Source organism: Notolepis coatsorum (assembly GCF_963971535.1).
Source record: "Notolepis coatsorum genome assembly, chromosome: 12".
Classification (NCBI taxonomy): Eukaryota; Metazoa; Chordata; class Actinopteri; order Aulopiformes; family Paralepididae; genus Notolepis; species Notolepis coatsorum.
In genome coordinates, this window is record NC_140176.1 from 127,114,482 (window position 1) to 127,128,390 (window position 13,909).

A 13,909-nucleotide genomic window follows, 5' to 3' on the forward strand; every position below is an offset into this window, starting at 1 on the left:
TAAAGCTTGACATTTAAGATCCTAAGACCCTACTCAGTGGACCCTGAATCATTACGGCCACGTGAAATTGAAATGCATGTAAAAAACAAAAACAAAAAAAAGGAGAGAAGAGGAAATATTGTAATTACTGTAATTATCATAATAATTGACATGTCTTGAGACCGTTTTCTACTTATATTGTTTAAGTATACCGTGTCTGCCTATATTGTTGGAATATAAATAATGGTCCACAGGTGTGTGAATATAGAACAAACGGTACCGTATATTCTAAAGTAATGTTTCAGGATTCTAGGTTGCCACCGTGAGTTTCATCTTAGGAAGGGAGATGTAATATCCTAGGGATATCTGTGTAGCCCATAGCCTACCACAGCACAGCAATGATGCGTGCGTGATGACGTGTTACGTATTCCAGTCATCCGATATGCAGACACTGTTCTTTGTGTTGTCATTTGCTGCCCGGGACGTGTGAATAAACGGTAACCCAATAAGCAGGGCGTGACGTCACAACAGCCAGAGAGGAAGTTGCGACGCAAGGCCCGGCGTGACGTCACAACAGCCAGAGAGGAAGTTGCGACGCAAGGCCCGGCGTGACGTCACAACAGCCAGAAAGGAAGTTGCGACGCAAGGCCCGGCGTGACGTCACAACAGCCAGAGAGGAAGTTGCGACGCAAGGCCCGGCGTGACGTCACAACAGCCAGAAAGGAAGTTGTGACGCAAGGCCCGGCGTGACGTCACAACAGCCAGAGAGGAAGTTGTGACGCAAGGCCCGGCGTGACGTCACAACAGCCAGAGAGGAAGTTGCGACGCAAGGCCCGGCGTGACGTCACAACAGCCAGAGAGGAAGTTGCGACGCAAGGCCCGGCGTGACGTCACAACAGCCAGAGAGGAAGTTGCGACGCAAGGCCCTTGGGAAACAACAAGCAGCGGAGCAGAGCCGCCCAGAGCCGCGAGTGATCAGGAGGAGAACATGAAGACAGTATAGTTCCACGCGGGCCCAGCTAGAGACACACGTCGACAGGCAGCGACACACACAGAGACAGAGAGTTACTGTGAGCGACAACAAGCCCTAACCCCGGGGCTCTCACCGACACCACGCCGCTGGACCACACGAGCTAACGTTACATTACTGTCGTGTTGCCATTGGTTACCTGGCGTTTTTAACATTTATTTAATATTGATCGCCGTTAGTTAACCGTCGCTGCGGCTCGCAGCAGCTGTCATCGGTTCCAGCTCACGGTACAGCCTGCAGAGCACAGCGTGTTTGATCTGTAACAAGCTGCTGGTGTTTTAGCTTTCATTAGATGTCTTGTTGTTCTGTCGTGCTGTGGTCAGGTCAATCAATTAATCAATAAATCGGGGAACATAGGGATATGATCCCGCTGTGGTTAGATGTCAACACTCAGCGTTAGCCCACAGGCTACACCTTAGCTAGCTCCAGTGGCTAGCTGACAGGCTAACAGCAGGCAGCTCACTGATCTCTGCTGAACACCGACCAGTGGAGGCGCCTGGAGCTGTAGCATGGTGAGTAACACAACCACAACATGGTTATTTACCTATCTGTAGCATGGTGAGTAACACAACCACAACATGGTTATTTACCTATCTGTAGCATGGTGAGTAACACAACCACAACATGGTTATTTACCTATCTGTAGCATGGTGAGTAACACAACCACAACATGGTTATTTACCTAGCTGTAGCATGGTGAGTAACACAACCACAACATGGTTATTTACCTATCTGTAGCATGGTGAGTAACACAACCACAACATGGTTATTTACCTATCTGTAGCATGGTGAGTAACACAACCACAACATGGTTATTTACCTATCTGTAGCATGGTGAGTAACACAACCACAACATGGTTATTTAACTATCTGTAGCATGGTGAGTAACACAACCACAACATGGTTATTTACCTATCTGTAGCATGGTGAGTAACACAACCACAACATGGTTATTTACCTATCTGTAGCATGGTGAGTAACACAACCACAACATGGTTATTTACCTATCTGTAGCATGGTGAGTAACACCATCACAACATGGTTATTTACCTATCTGTAGCATGGTGAGTAACACAACCACAACATGGTTATTTACCTATCTGTAGCATGGTGAGTAACACCATCACAACATGGTTATTTACCTATCTGTAGCATGGTGAGTAACACAACCACAACATGGTTATTTACCTATCTGTAGCATGGTGAGTAACACAACCACAACATGGTTATTTACCTATCTGTAGCATGGTGAGTAACACAACCACAACATGGTTATTTACCTATCTGTAGCATGGTGAGTAACACAACCACAACATGGTTATTTACCTATCTGTAGCATGGTGAGTAACACAACCACAACATGGTTATTTACCTATCTGTAGCATGGTGAGTAACACAACCACAACATGGTTATTTACCTATCTGTAGCATGGTGAGTAACACAATCACAACTGGGTTATTTACCTATCTGTAGCATGGTGAGTAACACAACCACAACATGGTTATTTACCTATCTGTAGCATGGTGAGTAACACAATCACAACTTAGTTATTTAACTATCACCCTAACCCTTTCACTGCCACACGACAGAAGGTTAACCCACTCCACCTACCCAACCTCCTCCAATGTACAGTTTTTACGTCAAATGTATATACTCTCTTTTCTGGACACTTTTGTATCACAAACAGTACTGTATTTGCAAATCTGGTATGTCATAAATGTATAGATGTAGCAGTACTGTCTATCTGTATGTCATATATGTTATGATGAATTGAAAATGGGGGACCCTGATGTAAACAAGACGAAAGTCTTTCTCTGGTCTGCAATTATGTGTATTGAGCTGTACTGTACTGTACCCATTCTGCACTCTATTAATAACATGTTCAATCAATCCTTTACTATCACACAACCGACCGGTACCGGGTTGACCTTCTGTCTTGTGGCAGTGAAAGGGTTAAGACCTGTCATTACTTTATAATTTTTTTAAATCACTCGTGATCGCATCTGAAATCACACCCTGAATCCCTCGACTTAGTAACCAATAACATAACGGTTTGTTAGTGAGAGTTTCCGGGGTGCAGCAGCACCGACACACCCCCCCCCCCCCCCCCCCCCTTCTTCTACAAGTTGTGGCTCATTTGAGGAATTCTGACTGTTCCTACCACTGCTGGGCCAGGTGGGGAGAGGAGACCACTTTGCAGAGCTAACTTATTAAAATACAAGGCTGTGATGATCAATGTAACAACAGCCGATGCCACTTTTTCATTGCTGATACCAAAGACATTTAAATGAAGATTTCAATCAATCAATCAATCAATTCAAGATAACCCTGAAACTGCAGCCTTAGAGAGCTACCTGCTAGAAAACAAGATCTTGCTCATATTGTTTATTGTTATTTGCACTTACAAACATACATTCTGGAATAAAAGAAGTAAAAGAAGAACAGTTAAAATGTGCAGGAATGTGCATATGAAGATATAACCCAATGATTGCCTTAATAGTATTATTTAATGAAATAAGGGATCACAATTAAGTATGCCATTATTCACTCCTGACAATTTAATGGGTGACCTGACCTTTAGCTCGTCAGCCGGTGAGCGGTGTCGAGCATCGACACACAACACGTGCAAACTGAGTTCACGTTTTGCTAACCTGAGCTGTTTTGGCTGCACACTCTCAGCCTCACATACTGATATGGCTCACCGTCACACTGTGTTCCACCTCGTCCCATATGGTTGTTCTATGGCCTCTCTAAACCTGCTGTCACACGCTCCTACTACTTTGTCTATAGTTGCTGCCAGTAGGGTTCAATTTATGATTTTGATCATTTAGTTTTTTCACAATGTGAACGTTTGCTGCACGATGCTAGCTTGAGAGGGAGAGAGAGAGTGTTGTTTACATGTTGCAGCAGGAGGCTTGTAGCCCCTCCTTCCCATTTTCCCACGTGGAACACCTGGTGTATGCCATGCTGGTGGAAAGCACCTGGTGTATGCCATGCTGGTGGAAAGCACCTGGTGTATGCCATGCTGGTGGAAAGCACCTGGTGTATGCCATGCTGGTGGAAAGCACCTGGTGTATGCCATGCTGGTGGAAAGCACCTGGTGTATGCCATGCTGGTGGAAAGCACCTGGTGTATGCCATGCTGGTGGAAAGCACCTGGTGTATGCCATGCTGGTGGAAAGCACCTGGTGTATGCCATGCTGGTGCCAGGCTGGTGCCCTCTTGCAACGCTTGGCACAGCTTACTGGCTGACGAGCTAAAGGTCAGGTCACCCATTAAATTGTCGGGAGTGAATAATGTCATACTTAATTGTGATCCCTTATTTAATTAAATAATACTATTAAGGCTATAATTTTGTAATTGGTGATCTGGTGACACATTATTGACACGATACAAATTCATAGCCATTAAATTGCTTTATACAACGGCATGCAAATTTCTCGATTCTGATTGGCCATTAACACGTCTTTATTGGCAACAATCCACGCTGCTGGCCCAGGACCCGCCCACAACCGACCCACATCACATCACTCCGCCGGATCACAAGAAGGTGGCCAATAATCTTTACAAATGGATATGTTAATGGCGACTAAACGACTAAATATCAAGCGATTCTGTCACAGCGAATGTCTTAGTCGTTTAAACAATGTTGGATGATGTAATTGATGGGTCTTGAATCATTCTGTAACAAAAGAAAAATCGCGGATTGATTGATGGATTAATTTGCGATTTTTTTTTCAATTTCTTTTTCCTTTCGACTGTCAGCGCTCGCTCTAGTCTCCACCCACCGCCACACCCCCCCCCCCCCACACACATACACACACACACACACACGCACACACTCTGCCTGCAACGCGGGGGATAGTCAGAGAGCTGGGTGCTGCGCTGTTCTAAGTGAGCATGGCCTATTGAGTTGATTGATTGATTGATTGCTAATTTTATTACTGTACGCTTGGTTTCCAACTGGTTAAGTTTAGGCCCTCTACAGTAGGTTTAAAAAAATAAATAAAAGAATAGGGCGAAGAAAACGTTTTTTTCCTATAGGGCAAAGAAGACTTTTTAATTTGTTTTACCTACTTTATATAGAAGCATCTAAGAATGAAGTTCTATGGAAAGTAGGTCTGCATTCCCTTAACAATTGTGTGTATTGAGCCGTACTGTATTGTACCCATTCTGCATCTGGTAATAAAATTTTCAATCAATCATTCCAATAATACACAGTTGGATGTGTTAGTTGGTTGGATGCACTTCAAGCTGCTTCCACATGAGGCAACTTCTCTCAATCATTCCAATAATACACAGTTGGATGTGTTAGTTTGGTTGGATGCACTTCAAGCTGCTTCCACATGGAGGCAACTTGTCTTTTTTGTAGTTGTGGGAACTACTTTTTCTGGCGGATGGTTTTTTCAATAAATCTTCGATTAATGTGTGTTTATTGTATAGAAATAAGGTTGGATGAATCTGGCAGTTGTATAAAAGCTTTACATCACTTGCAGTCGTGATTTGTGACCAATAAACCATGCCTAGGGGGGTCTAACGACCACCCCTAGGCATGGTTTATTGGTCACAAACCACTCCTGCGCGTGATGTAATGCTTAAATATGTGTCAATGCACTCTGCTTTAAGTATTTATCAAAGAGGCAACATTACTGACATACCCATTTTGTAATTAAGCATTACATCACGCACAGGAGTGGTTTGTGACCAATAAACCATGCCTAGGGGTGGTCGTTAGACCCCCCTAGGCATGGTTTATTGGTCACAAATCACGACTGCAAGTGATGTAAAGCTTTTATACAACTGCCAGATTCATCCAACCTTATTTCTATACAATAAACACACATTAATCGAAGATTTATTGAGAAAACCATCCGCCAGAAAAAGTAGTTCCCACAACTACAAAAAAGACAAGTTGCCTCCATGTGGAAGCAGCTTGAAGTGCATCCAACCAAACTAACACATCCAACTGTGTATTATTGGAATGATTGAGAGAAGTTGCCTCATGTGGAAGCAGCTTGAAGTGCATCCAACCAACTAACACATCCAACTGTGTATTATTGGAATGATTGATTGAAAATTTTATTACCAGATGCAGAATGGGTACAATACAGTACGGCTCAATACACACAATTGTTAAGGGAATGCAGACCTACTTTCCATAGAACTTCATTCTTAGATGCTTCTATATAAAGTAGGTAAAACAAATTAAAAAGTCTTCTTTGCCCTATAGGAAAAAAACGTTTTCTTCGCCCTATTCTTTTATTTATTTTTTTAAACCTACTGTAGAGGGCCTAAACTTAACCAGTTGGAAACCAAGCGTACAGTAATAAAATTAGCAATCAATCAATCAATCAACTCAATAGGCCATGCTCACTTAGAACAGCGCAGCACCCAGCTCTCTGACTATCCCCCGCGTTGCAGGCAGAGTGTGTGTGTGTGTGTGTGTGTGTGCGTGTGTGTGTGTGTGTATGTGTGTGGGGGGGGGGTGTGTGGCGGTGGGTGGAGACTAGAGCGAGCGCTGACAGTCGAAAGGAAAAAGAAATTGAAAAAAAAATCGCAAATTAATCCATCAATCAATCCGCGATTTTTCTTTTGTTACAGAATGATTCAAGACCCATCAATTACATCATCCAACATTGTTTAAACGACTAAGACATTCGCTGTGACAGAATCGCTTGATATTTAGTCGTTTAGTCGCCATTAACATATCCATTTGTAAAGATTATTGGCCACCTTCTTGTGATCCGGCGGAGTGATGTGATGTGGGTCGGTTGTGGGCGGGTCCTGGGCCAGCAGCGTGGATTGTTGCCAATAAAGACGTGTAAATGGCCAATCAGAATCGAGAAATTTGCATGCCGTTGTATAATATCATACATTCTCTACCCGCAATGAGCATAAAGCTGTCGGAATGAATTTCAATATTTTAATTTGACTACCAAACTTGCCATTCATATCTAAAACAAAAAAAACATTACTGATGTGAGGTTAACTTGGATGTTAATGTTAATATGACTCTTTAATAATAACAACTTATGGGATGTTAACACTTTGGTCGCCAGGCTTATATTCTTAATATACCATCCTCCGCCAGCTCTATTTGTCTATGGGGATGTTTACCTTCTTTGCAGGGCTATAACTTTTTAAATTGTATTGCTAAATTGACATTACTATGGCCCATTCAACATCAAGGATCTATTGTTCAGGGTGTAGCAACGTTATACTCAGCAGCTCTGAAGGCTCACAGCGTCCCATGGGATGTTCCACTTGAGCACCACAGGTTTCACAAATTATTTTATGACAAGGAGACGTCGAGAGGCTTCGTCTCTGACTTTTATCGCCACTTACTTACGTCCTCATATAAGGTCCTTCCCCTAGACTCGGTTTGGAGGAAGGATATCCCAGACCTGGTAGTAGATTTTTTTTTTATCCACTTTTTCTCCCATTTTCTATATTTTCTCCCATCCCAATTTCGTATCGTCCAATTCAACCCTCCCCTGTCACGAACGCTGTTTCTTGCCTCCCACAAGCCGGCTGCAATGTGGACTAAGTCATACATAGCACGAGTCCCCTCCGGTACTTGAGGTAACAGCAGTCGCATCTTTTCACCTGCGCAGCTCGATCTCTCAGTGGCGAGGAGTAACGCGTGGGAGGCTCACGCTGCCCCCGACACTTCCTGATTCTACTGCGCAGGCGCACCAACCGACCTGTAGGAGTCGCTGTCCACAACGCCCGATCCCCACCCATCAGTTTCCCACCCCCTAATACGGCCAATGTGTATTAGTACGGACGACCAGCTAAACTGAAAGCAATGTGGAGCGCTGGGCTCGAACAGGCGAGCCCAGCGTCTCCAGTATTCGTGGCGAGCGCCTTGCCCACTACGCCACGTAGCCGCCACCTGGTAGTAGATTTTAGTAGATTCTAGAACCACAGTATGACGTCATGATAGAAAGTTATGGAACCTTCGTGATGTCACCGTATGATGTCATAACCGAACATTCTAGAACATTTGGGTCTCTATATAAGCGGGCGTTATGGGATGTTATGACTCTTTAACAGGGTTCGAAATTAACGGGGGCTTGGGGCAAAATGCCCTCGAAAATTGACCAAATGCCCTCGATAATCAGTTAAGGGGGGCAAAAAAAGCCCCCGACAGTTTACTAATTATATATATAATTATATATATGCTCTACAGTGCGTATTTGCCCCTAATAATATGTGTGTGTACTGTGCACACCGGAAAAATCATTTACTTGCAGTGCGAGACAGACGAGTGATTGTGAAGATTACAAAACAGCTCCGCTGTTAATAGTTCAGATTGAAACTGGACTGAAATTCAGTTTTTGGGTGGAATGTTTGTTCCAAGGAGGAGGGAGGCGGGGCCCGCTGCGTGTTTACAGGGAGATGCTTCCAGGCAGCCTATTGCTTAATGACATGTCATGAGTGCTGCTTTTGCTTCCGCGTTTTCCCTGATTGGCTGCGCCATGCCCCGCGGCAGGCGCGGCAACCGCAGAGCAGAGCGGCAGAGCGAGCGGAGCGGCAGAGCGAGCGGCGCGGCAGAGCGCGAGCGGAATTAGGTAACCGCCGCAGGAATCCGCCATGATTTTCATTCGGCGCTTCAGCTCACCTGGCATAGCAGCGGTCCTGCGGTTCGTTGTTGACGAGTTCGAATCCCATGAATTTTTTTTTTAACGTGATTTTTTTTTTACCGTGTATTCTTTCGCCGGTTAAGGTTAGGCATGGTTAAGGTTAAGGTTAGGCATTGTTTCGGAGTTGGTTAAGGTTAGAACGGTTAAGTTTAGGCGCTGTTAAGGAGCTGGTTAAGGTTAGAGTTTGTCAAAGAGAATGGCAATATTCTTTCTATGGTTAAGGTTAGGCATGGTTAAGGTTAAGGTTAGGCATTGTTTCGGAGTTGGTTAAGGTTAGAACGGTTAAGTTTAGGCGCTGTTAAGGAGCTGGTTAAGGTTAGAGTTTGTCTTAGAGACAGCCTATTTCCGCACTGCCGCTCTCCCGCGTTGCCGCGGTCACATGGTCAAATTGTCACATTCTTGCACTCATGACCTGTCATAAAGCAACACGCTTCCAGGCACTTGAGAGGTGCGAACACAGAGAGAGCGCTCTGCTCTCATCAAGCATTACACTGCTATCTTAACGTTAGAAGCTAAGCATCTGTGTAACGTTAAGTAACTTGTGTTCGGCGGGGAAAGACCGTTCCATTTGTAACACAACTACAAAGAATAACATCCAAATCCGATCCCGATGCGCATTTCCTTCATTCCACAGCGCTGAGCGCGCAACGTATTTCATTGATCGATCTGGCCAGAGCCTATACTCAGAAACGTTGCGTGTGTGGGGTTTTTCATCAATTTGAAACAAGCCTCTTGACTGTTGGAATTAGGGATGTTAAAAATAAAATATCTAATAATATTATTCAATATTAGACATTCATTGATCCAGAGGCAACCGGTTATTCGTCTGCTATTTGTAGATGTATCAAGAAAACAACACAACTTGCCCTCAGGGACAATAATATTTAATCTATTTAGTATGTATTAGAGTATGTATGTATTATTTACAGATAATTGAAGGTACCTCAAAACATGAAACCAAGCCATGATGTCACACATCGTGTGCGTGTGTGTTACTTGAACAATTGTCACTGTGCTCCTAAATTTCTGTGTGCTCCTAAATTTGTATTTAGATTTTATTTATTAACATTTTATTTAGGAGCACATGTGCTCCTTGGGAAAAAGGTTAGCGTAGAGCCCTATATATGGAGACATTAACATTACGTTATCAAACATAGGGACGAAGACTGTAAAAAAAAGTGTCAACAATGTTTTATAATCTTTATGTTAATTTTCATTATAAAAATATTGTGCCCCCGAAATACAAAAAAAAGCCCCCGAAAAGCAATTAAGCGGGGCAAAAAAAGCCATTGAAAAAAAATGTTAATTTCTAACCCTGCTCTTTAATAACTTATGGGATGTTATGACTCTTTAATAACTTATGGGTTGTTATGACTCTTTAATAACTGTTATGGTATGTTATCACTTTAATAACTGTTATGGGATGTTATGACTCTTTAATAACTGTTCTGTCCTCACTAGGCCTCAGAGGAGAACTCCCTGCGGGCCCTGGAGAGCCTCATGACTGAGTTCTTCCACAGCTGTACCACCAATGAGCGCAAGAGAGAGATAGGTAAGTTTGGCAAACAGTGGAGCCCAACCCACCTGTATAACTGCTGCCACCATGTGTATATAAGTGGAGCCCACCTGTATAACTGCTGCCACCATGTGTATATAAGTGGAGCCCACCTGTATAAATGCTGCCACCATGTATATGTAAGTGGAGCCCACCTGTATAACTGCTGCCACCATGTATATATAAGTGGAGCCCACCTGTATAAATGCTGCCACCATGTATATATAAGTGGAGCCCACCTGTATAACTGCTGCCACCATGTATATATAAGTGGAGCCCACCTGTATAAATGCTGCCACCATGTATATGTAAGTGGAGCCCACCTGTATAAATGCTGCCACCATGTATATGTAAGTGGAGCCCACCTGTATAAATGCTGCCACCATGTGTATGTAAGTGGAGCCCACCTGTATAAATGCTGCCACCATGTATATATAAGTGGAGCCCACCTGTATAAATGCTGCCACCATGTATATATAAGTGGAACCCACCTGTATAACTGCTGCCACCATGTATATGTAAGTGGAACCCACCTGTATAAATGCTGCCACCATGTATATATAAGTGGAGCCCACCTGTATAAATGCTGCCACCATGTATATATAAGTGGAGCCCACCTGTATAAATGCTGCCACCATGTATATATAAGTGGAGCCCACCTGTATAAATGCTGCCACCATGTATATATAAGTGGAGCCCACCTGTATAAATGCTGCCACCATGTATATATAAGTGGAGCCCACCTGTATAAATGCTGCCACCATGTGTATATAAGTGGAGCCCACCTGTATAACTGCTGCCACCATGTATATATAAGTGGAGCCCACCTGTATAAATGCTGCCACCATGTATATATAAGTGGAGCCCACCTGTATAAATGCTGCCACCATGTATATATAAGTGTGTGAGGATATGGTTTGAAGGCTGGTGGATCTTCATATCGATGTGAGGTTTTGGGTTTGACTCATCAAGGCTTTACAGACAAATACTGCAGTTAAACCTTCTACGCCGCTGTGGACCAGACTTCTGGATTACCGCCGGGGCTCGAAATAGCAACTAAAATGATTTGCATGTGCAACCTTTTATTTATGAAGTTTGAGTTCATGTATGACTGCAACAACTTGAGAGCGAGCGGTGGAATGAAACTCGAGCCACAGCCACTTTTGTTTTTGGTACTTTCGCTTTCAAACCAGCTGCAGCCTGAGAACTGGAGTGTGAGGGGATGTAACACTAAAGATGGAGCCTGAGAACTGGAGTGTGAGGGGATGTAACACTAAAGATGGAGCCTGAGAACTGGAGTGTGAGGGGATGTAACACTAAAGATGGAGCTGAGAACTGGAGTGTGAGGGGATGTAACACTAAAGATGGAGCCTGAGAACTGGAGTGTGAGGGGCTGTAACACTAAAGATGGAGCCTGAGAACTGGAGTGTGAGGGGATGTAACACTAAAGATGGAGCCTGAGAACTGGAGTGTGAGGGGATGTAACACTAAAGATGGAGCCTGAGAAATGGAGTGTGAGGCTGTAACACTAAAGATGGAGCCTGAGAACTGGAGTGTGAGGCTGTAACACTAAAGATGGAGCCTGAGAACTGGAGTGTGAGGCTGTAACACTAAAGATGGAGCTGAGAACTGGAGTGTGAGGGGATGTAACACTAAAGATGGAGCCTGAGAACTGGAGTGTGAGGGGCTGTAACACTAAAGATGGAGCCTGAGAACTGGAGTGTGAGGCTGTAACACTAAAGATGGAGCCTGAGAACTGGAGTGTGAGGCTGTAACACTAAAGATGGAGCTGAGAACTGGAGTGTGAGGCTGTAACACTAAAGATGGAGCCTGAGAACTGGAGTGTGAGGCTGTAACACTAAAGATGGAGCCTGAGAACTGGAGTGTGAGGCTGTAACACTAAAGATGCAGCCTGAGAACTGGAGTGTGAGGCTGTAACACTAAAGATGGAGCCTGAGAACTGGAGTGTGAGGGGATGTAATACTAAAGATGGAGCTGAGAACTGGAGTGTGAGGCTGTAACACTAAAGATGGAGCCTGAGAACTGGAGTGTGAGGCTGTAACACTAAAGATGGAGCTGAGAACTGGAGTGTGAGGCTGTAACACTAAAGATGGAGCCTGAGAACTGGAGTGTGAGGCTGTAACACTAAAGATGGAGCCTGAGAACTGAGTGTGAGGCTGTAACACTAAAGATGGAGCCTGAGAACTGGAGTGTGAGGCTGTAACACTAAAGATGGAGCCTGAGAACTGAGTGTGAGGGGCTGTAACACTAAAGATGGAGCCTGAGAACTGGAGTGTGAGGGGATGTAACACTAAAGATGGAGCCTGAGAACTGGAGTGTGAGGGGATGTAACACTAAAGATGGAGCCTGAGAACTGGAGTGTGAGGGGATGTAACACTAAAGATGGAGCCTGAGAACTGGAGTGTGAGGGGCTGTAACACTAAAGATGGAGCCTGAGAACTGGAGTGTGAGGGGCTGTAACACTAAAGATGGAGCCTGAGAACTGGAGTGTGAGGCTGTAACACTAAAGATGGAGCCTGAGAACTGAGTGTGAGGCTGTAACACTAAAGATGGAGCCTGAGAACTGGAGTGTGAGGCTGTAACACTAAAGATGGAGCCTGAGAACTGGAGTGTGAGGGGCTGTAACACTAAAGATGGAGCCTGAGAACTGGAGTGTGAGGGGATGTAACACTAAAGATGGAGCCTGAGAACTGGAGTGTGAGGGGCTGTAACACTAAAGATGGAGCCTGAGAACTGGAGTGTGAGGGGATGTAACACTAAAGATGGAGCCTGAGAACTGGAGTGTGAGGGGATGTAACACTAAAGATGGCGGCAACGACAAAGAATTGCTGCAAAATAAACATACATTTGTTTAAATAATAATAATAAAAATAAAATTATATACTAATAAAAATATCGATAATGATCTATATCGAACGATATTATTTTTCAATTTCTTTTATCGTGATACAATTTTTTTAATAAAAAAAAATCTTTTACCATTTTTGGCCATATCGCCTAATAGTCATGATGTGACATCAGAGTCAACCTGATGATGAAACACTAGCTGGTCATGATGTGACATCAGAGTCAACCTGATGATGAAACACTGGCTGGTCATGTACCTCTGTCAACAACAACCGCTCTGTCTTCCCCCCCCCCCCCCTCTCTCCCCCCCTCTCTCTCTCTCTCTCTCTCTCTCTCTCTCTCTCTCTCTCTCTCTCTCTCTCTCTCTCTCTCTCTCTCTCTCTCTCTCCCCCCCCCCCCTCTCTCTCTCTCTAGATGAGCTCCTGAATAACTTCGCTCAGCAGGCTGCCGCGTGGCGACACTGTCTGTTCTTTCTCTCCAACACCCACAACGAGTCTGTGATGATGTACAGCCTCACAGTGTTCGAGGTGAGTGCCGCCACAACGAGGATGTACGAGGAGGAAGCCAACGTGTCTCACTCTCCCTCTGCCTCTCACTGTTAACCCCTTTCACTGCCGGTTAACCGTCGGTAGTGTGATAGTAAAGGGTTAACCTTCTGTAGTGTGGCAGTGAAAGGGTTAATCGTTTGGTAGTGCGGCAGTGAAAGGGTTAATATCCAAAGCTGTAATACACCCAGCCAACACACTCTTGATACTGTAATACACCCAGCCAACACTAGGGATGGGTATCGTTAGGATTTTATCGATACTACTACTCTTATCGATACTGCTT

At 44.2% G+C, this 13,909-nt stretch overlaps 1 protein-coding gene across 2 annotated transcripts in view; it reads left to right on the plus strand.

Moving 5' to 3' along the window:
* The first annotated feature begins 894 nt into the window (after positions 1-894).
* The window catches only part of xpo6 (exportin 6), a 165,987-nt gene continuing 152,972 nt past the window's right edge, over positions 895-13,909 (plus strand). For both annotated transcript variants that reach the window (XM_084325637.1, XM_084325638.1), the window contains exons 1-3: positions 895-1,521; positions 10,117-10,207; positions 13,493-13,605. In XM_084325637.1, the coding sequence (XP_084181763.1) occupies positions 1,519-1,521; positions 10,117-10,207; positions 13,493-13,605 (207 nt within the window). In that variant the 5' untranslated portion in view covers positions 895-1,518. The remainder of the gene's footprint in view (positions 1,522-10,116; positions 10,208-13,492; positions 13,606-13,909) is intronic.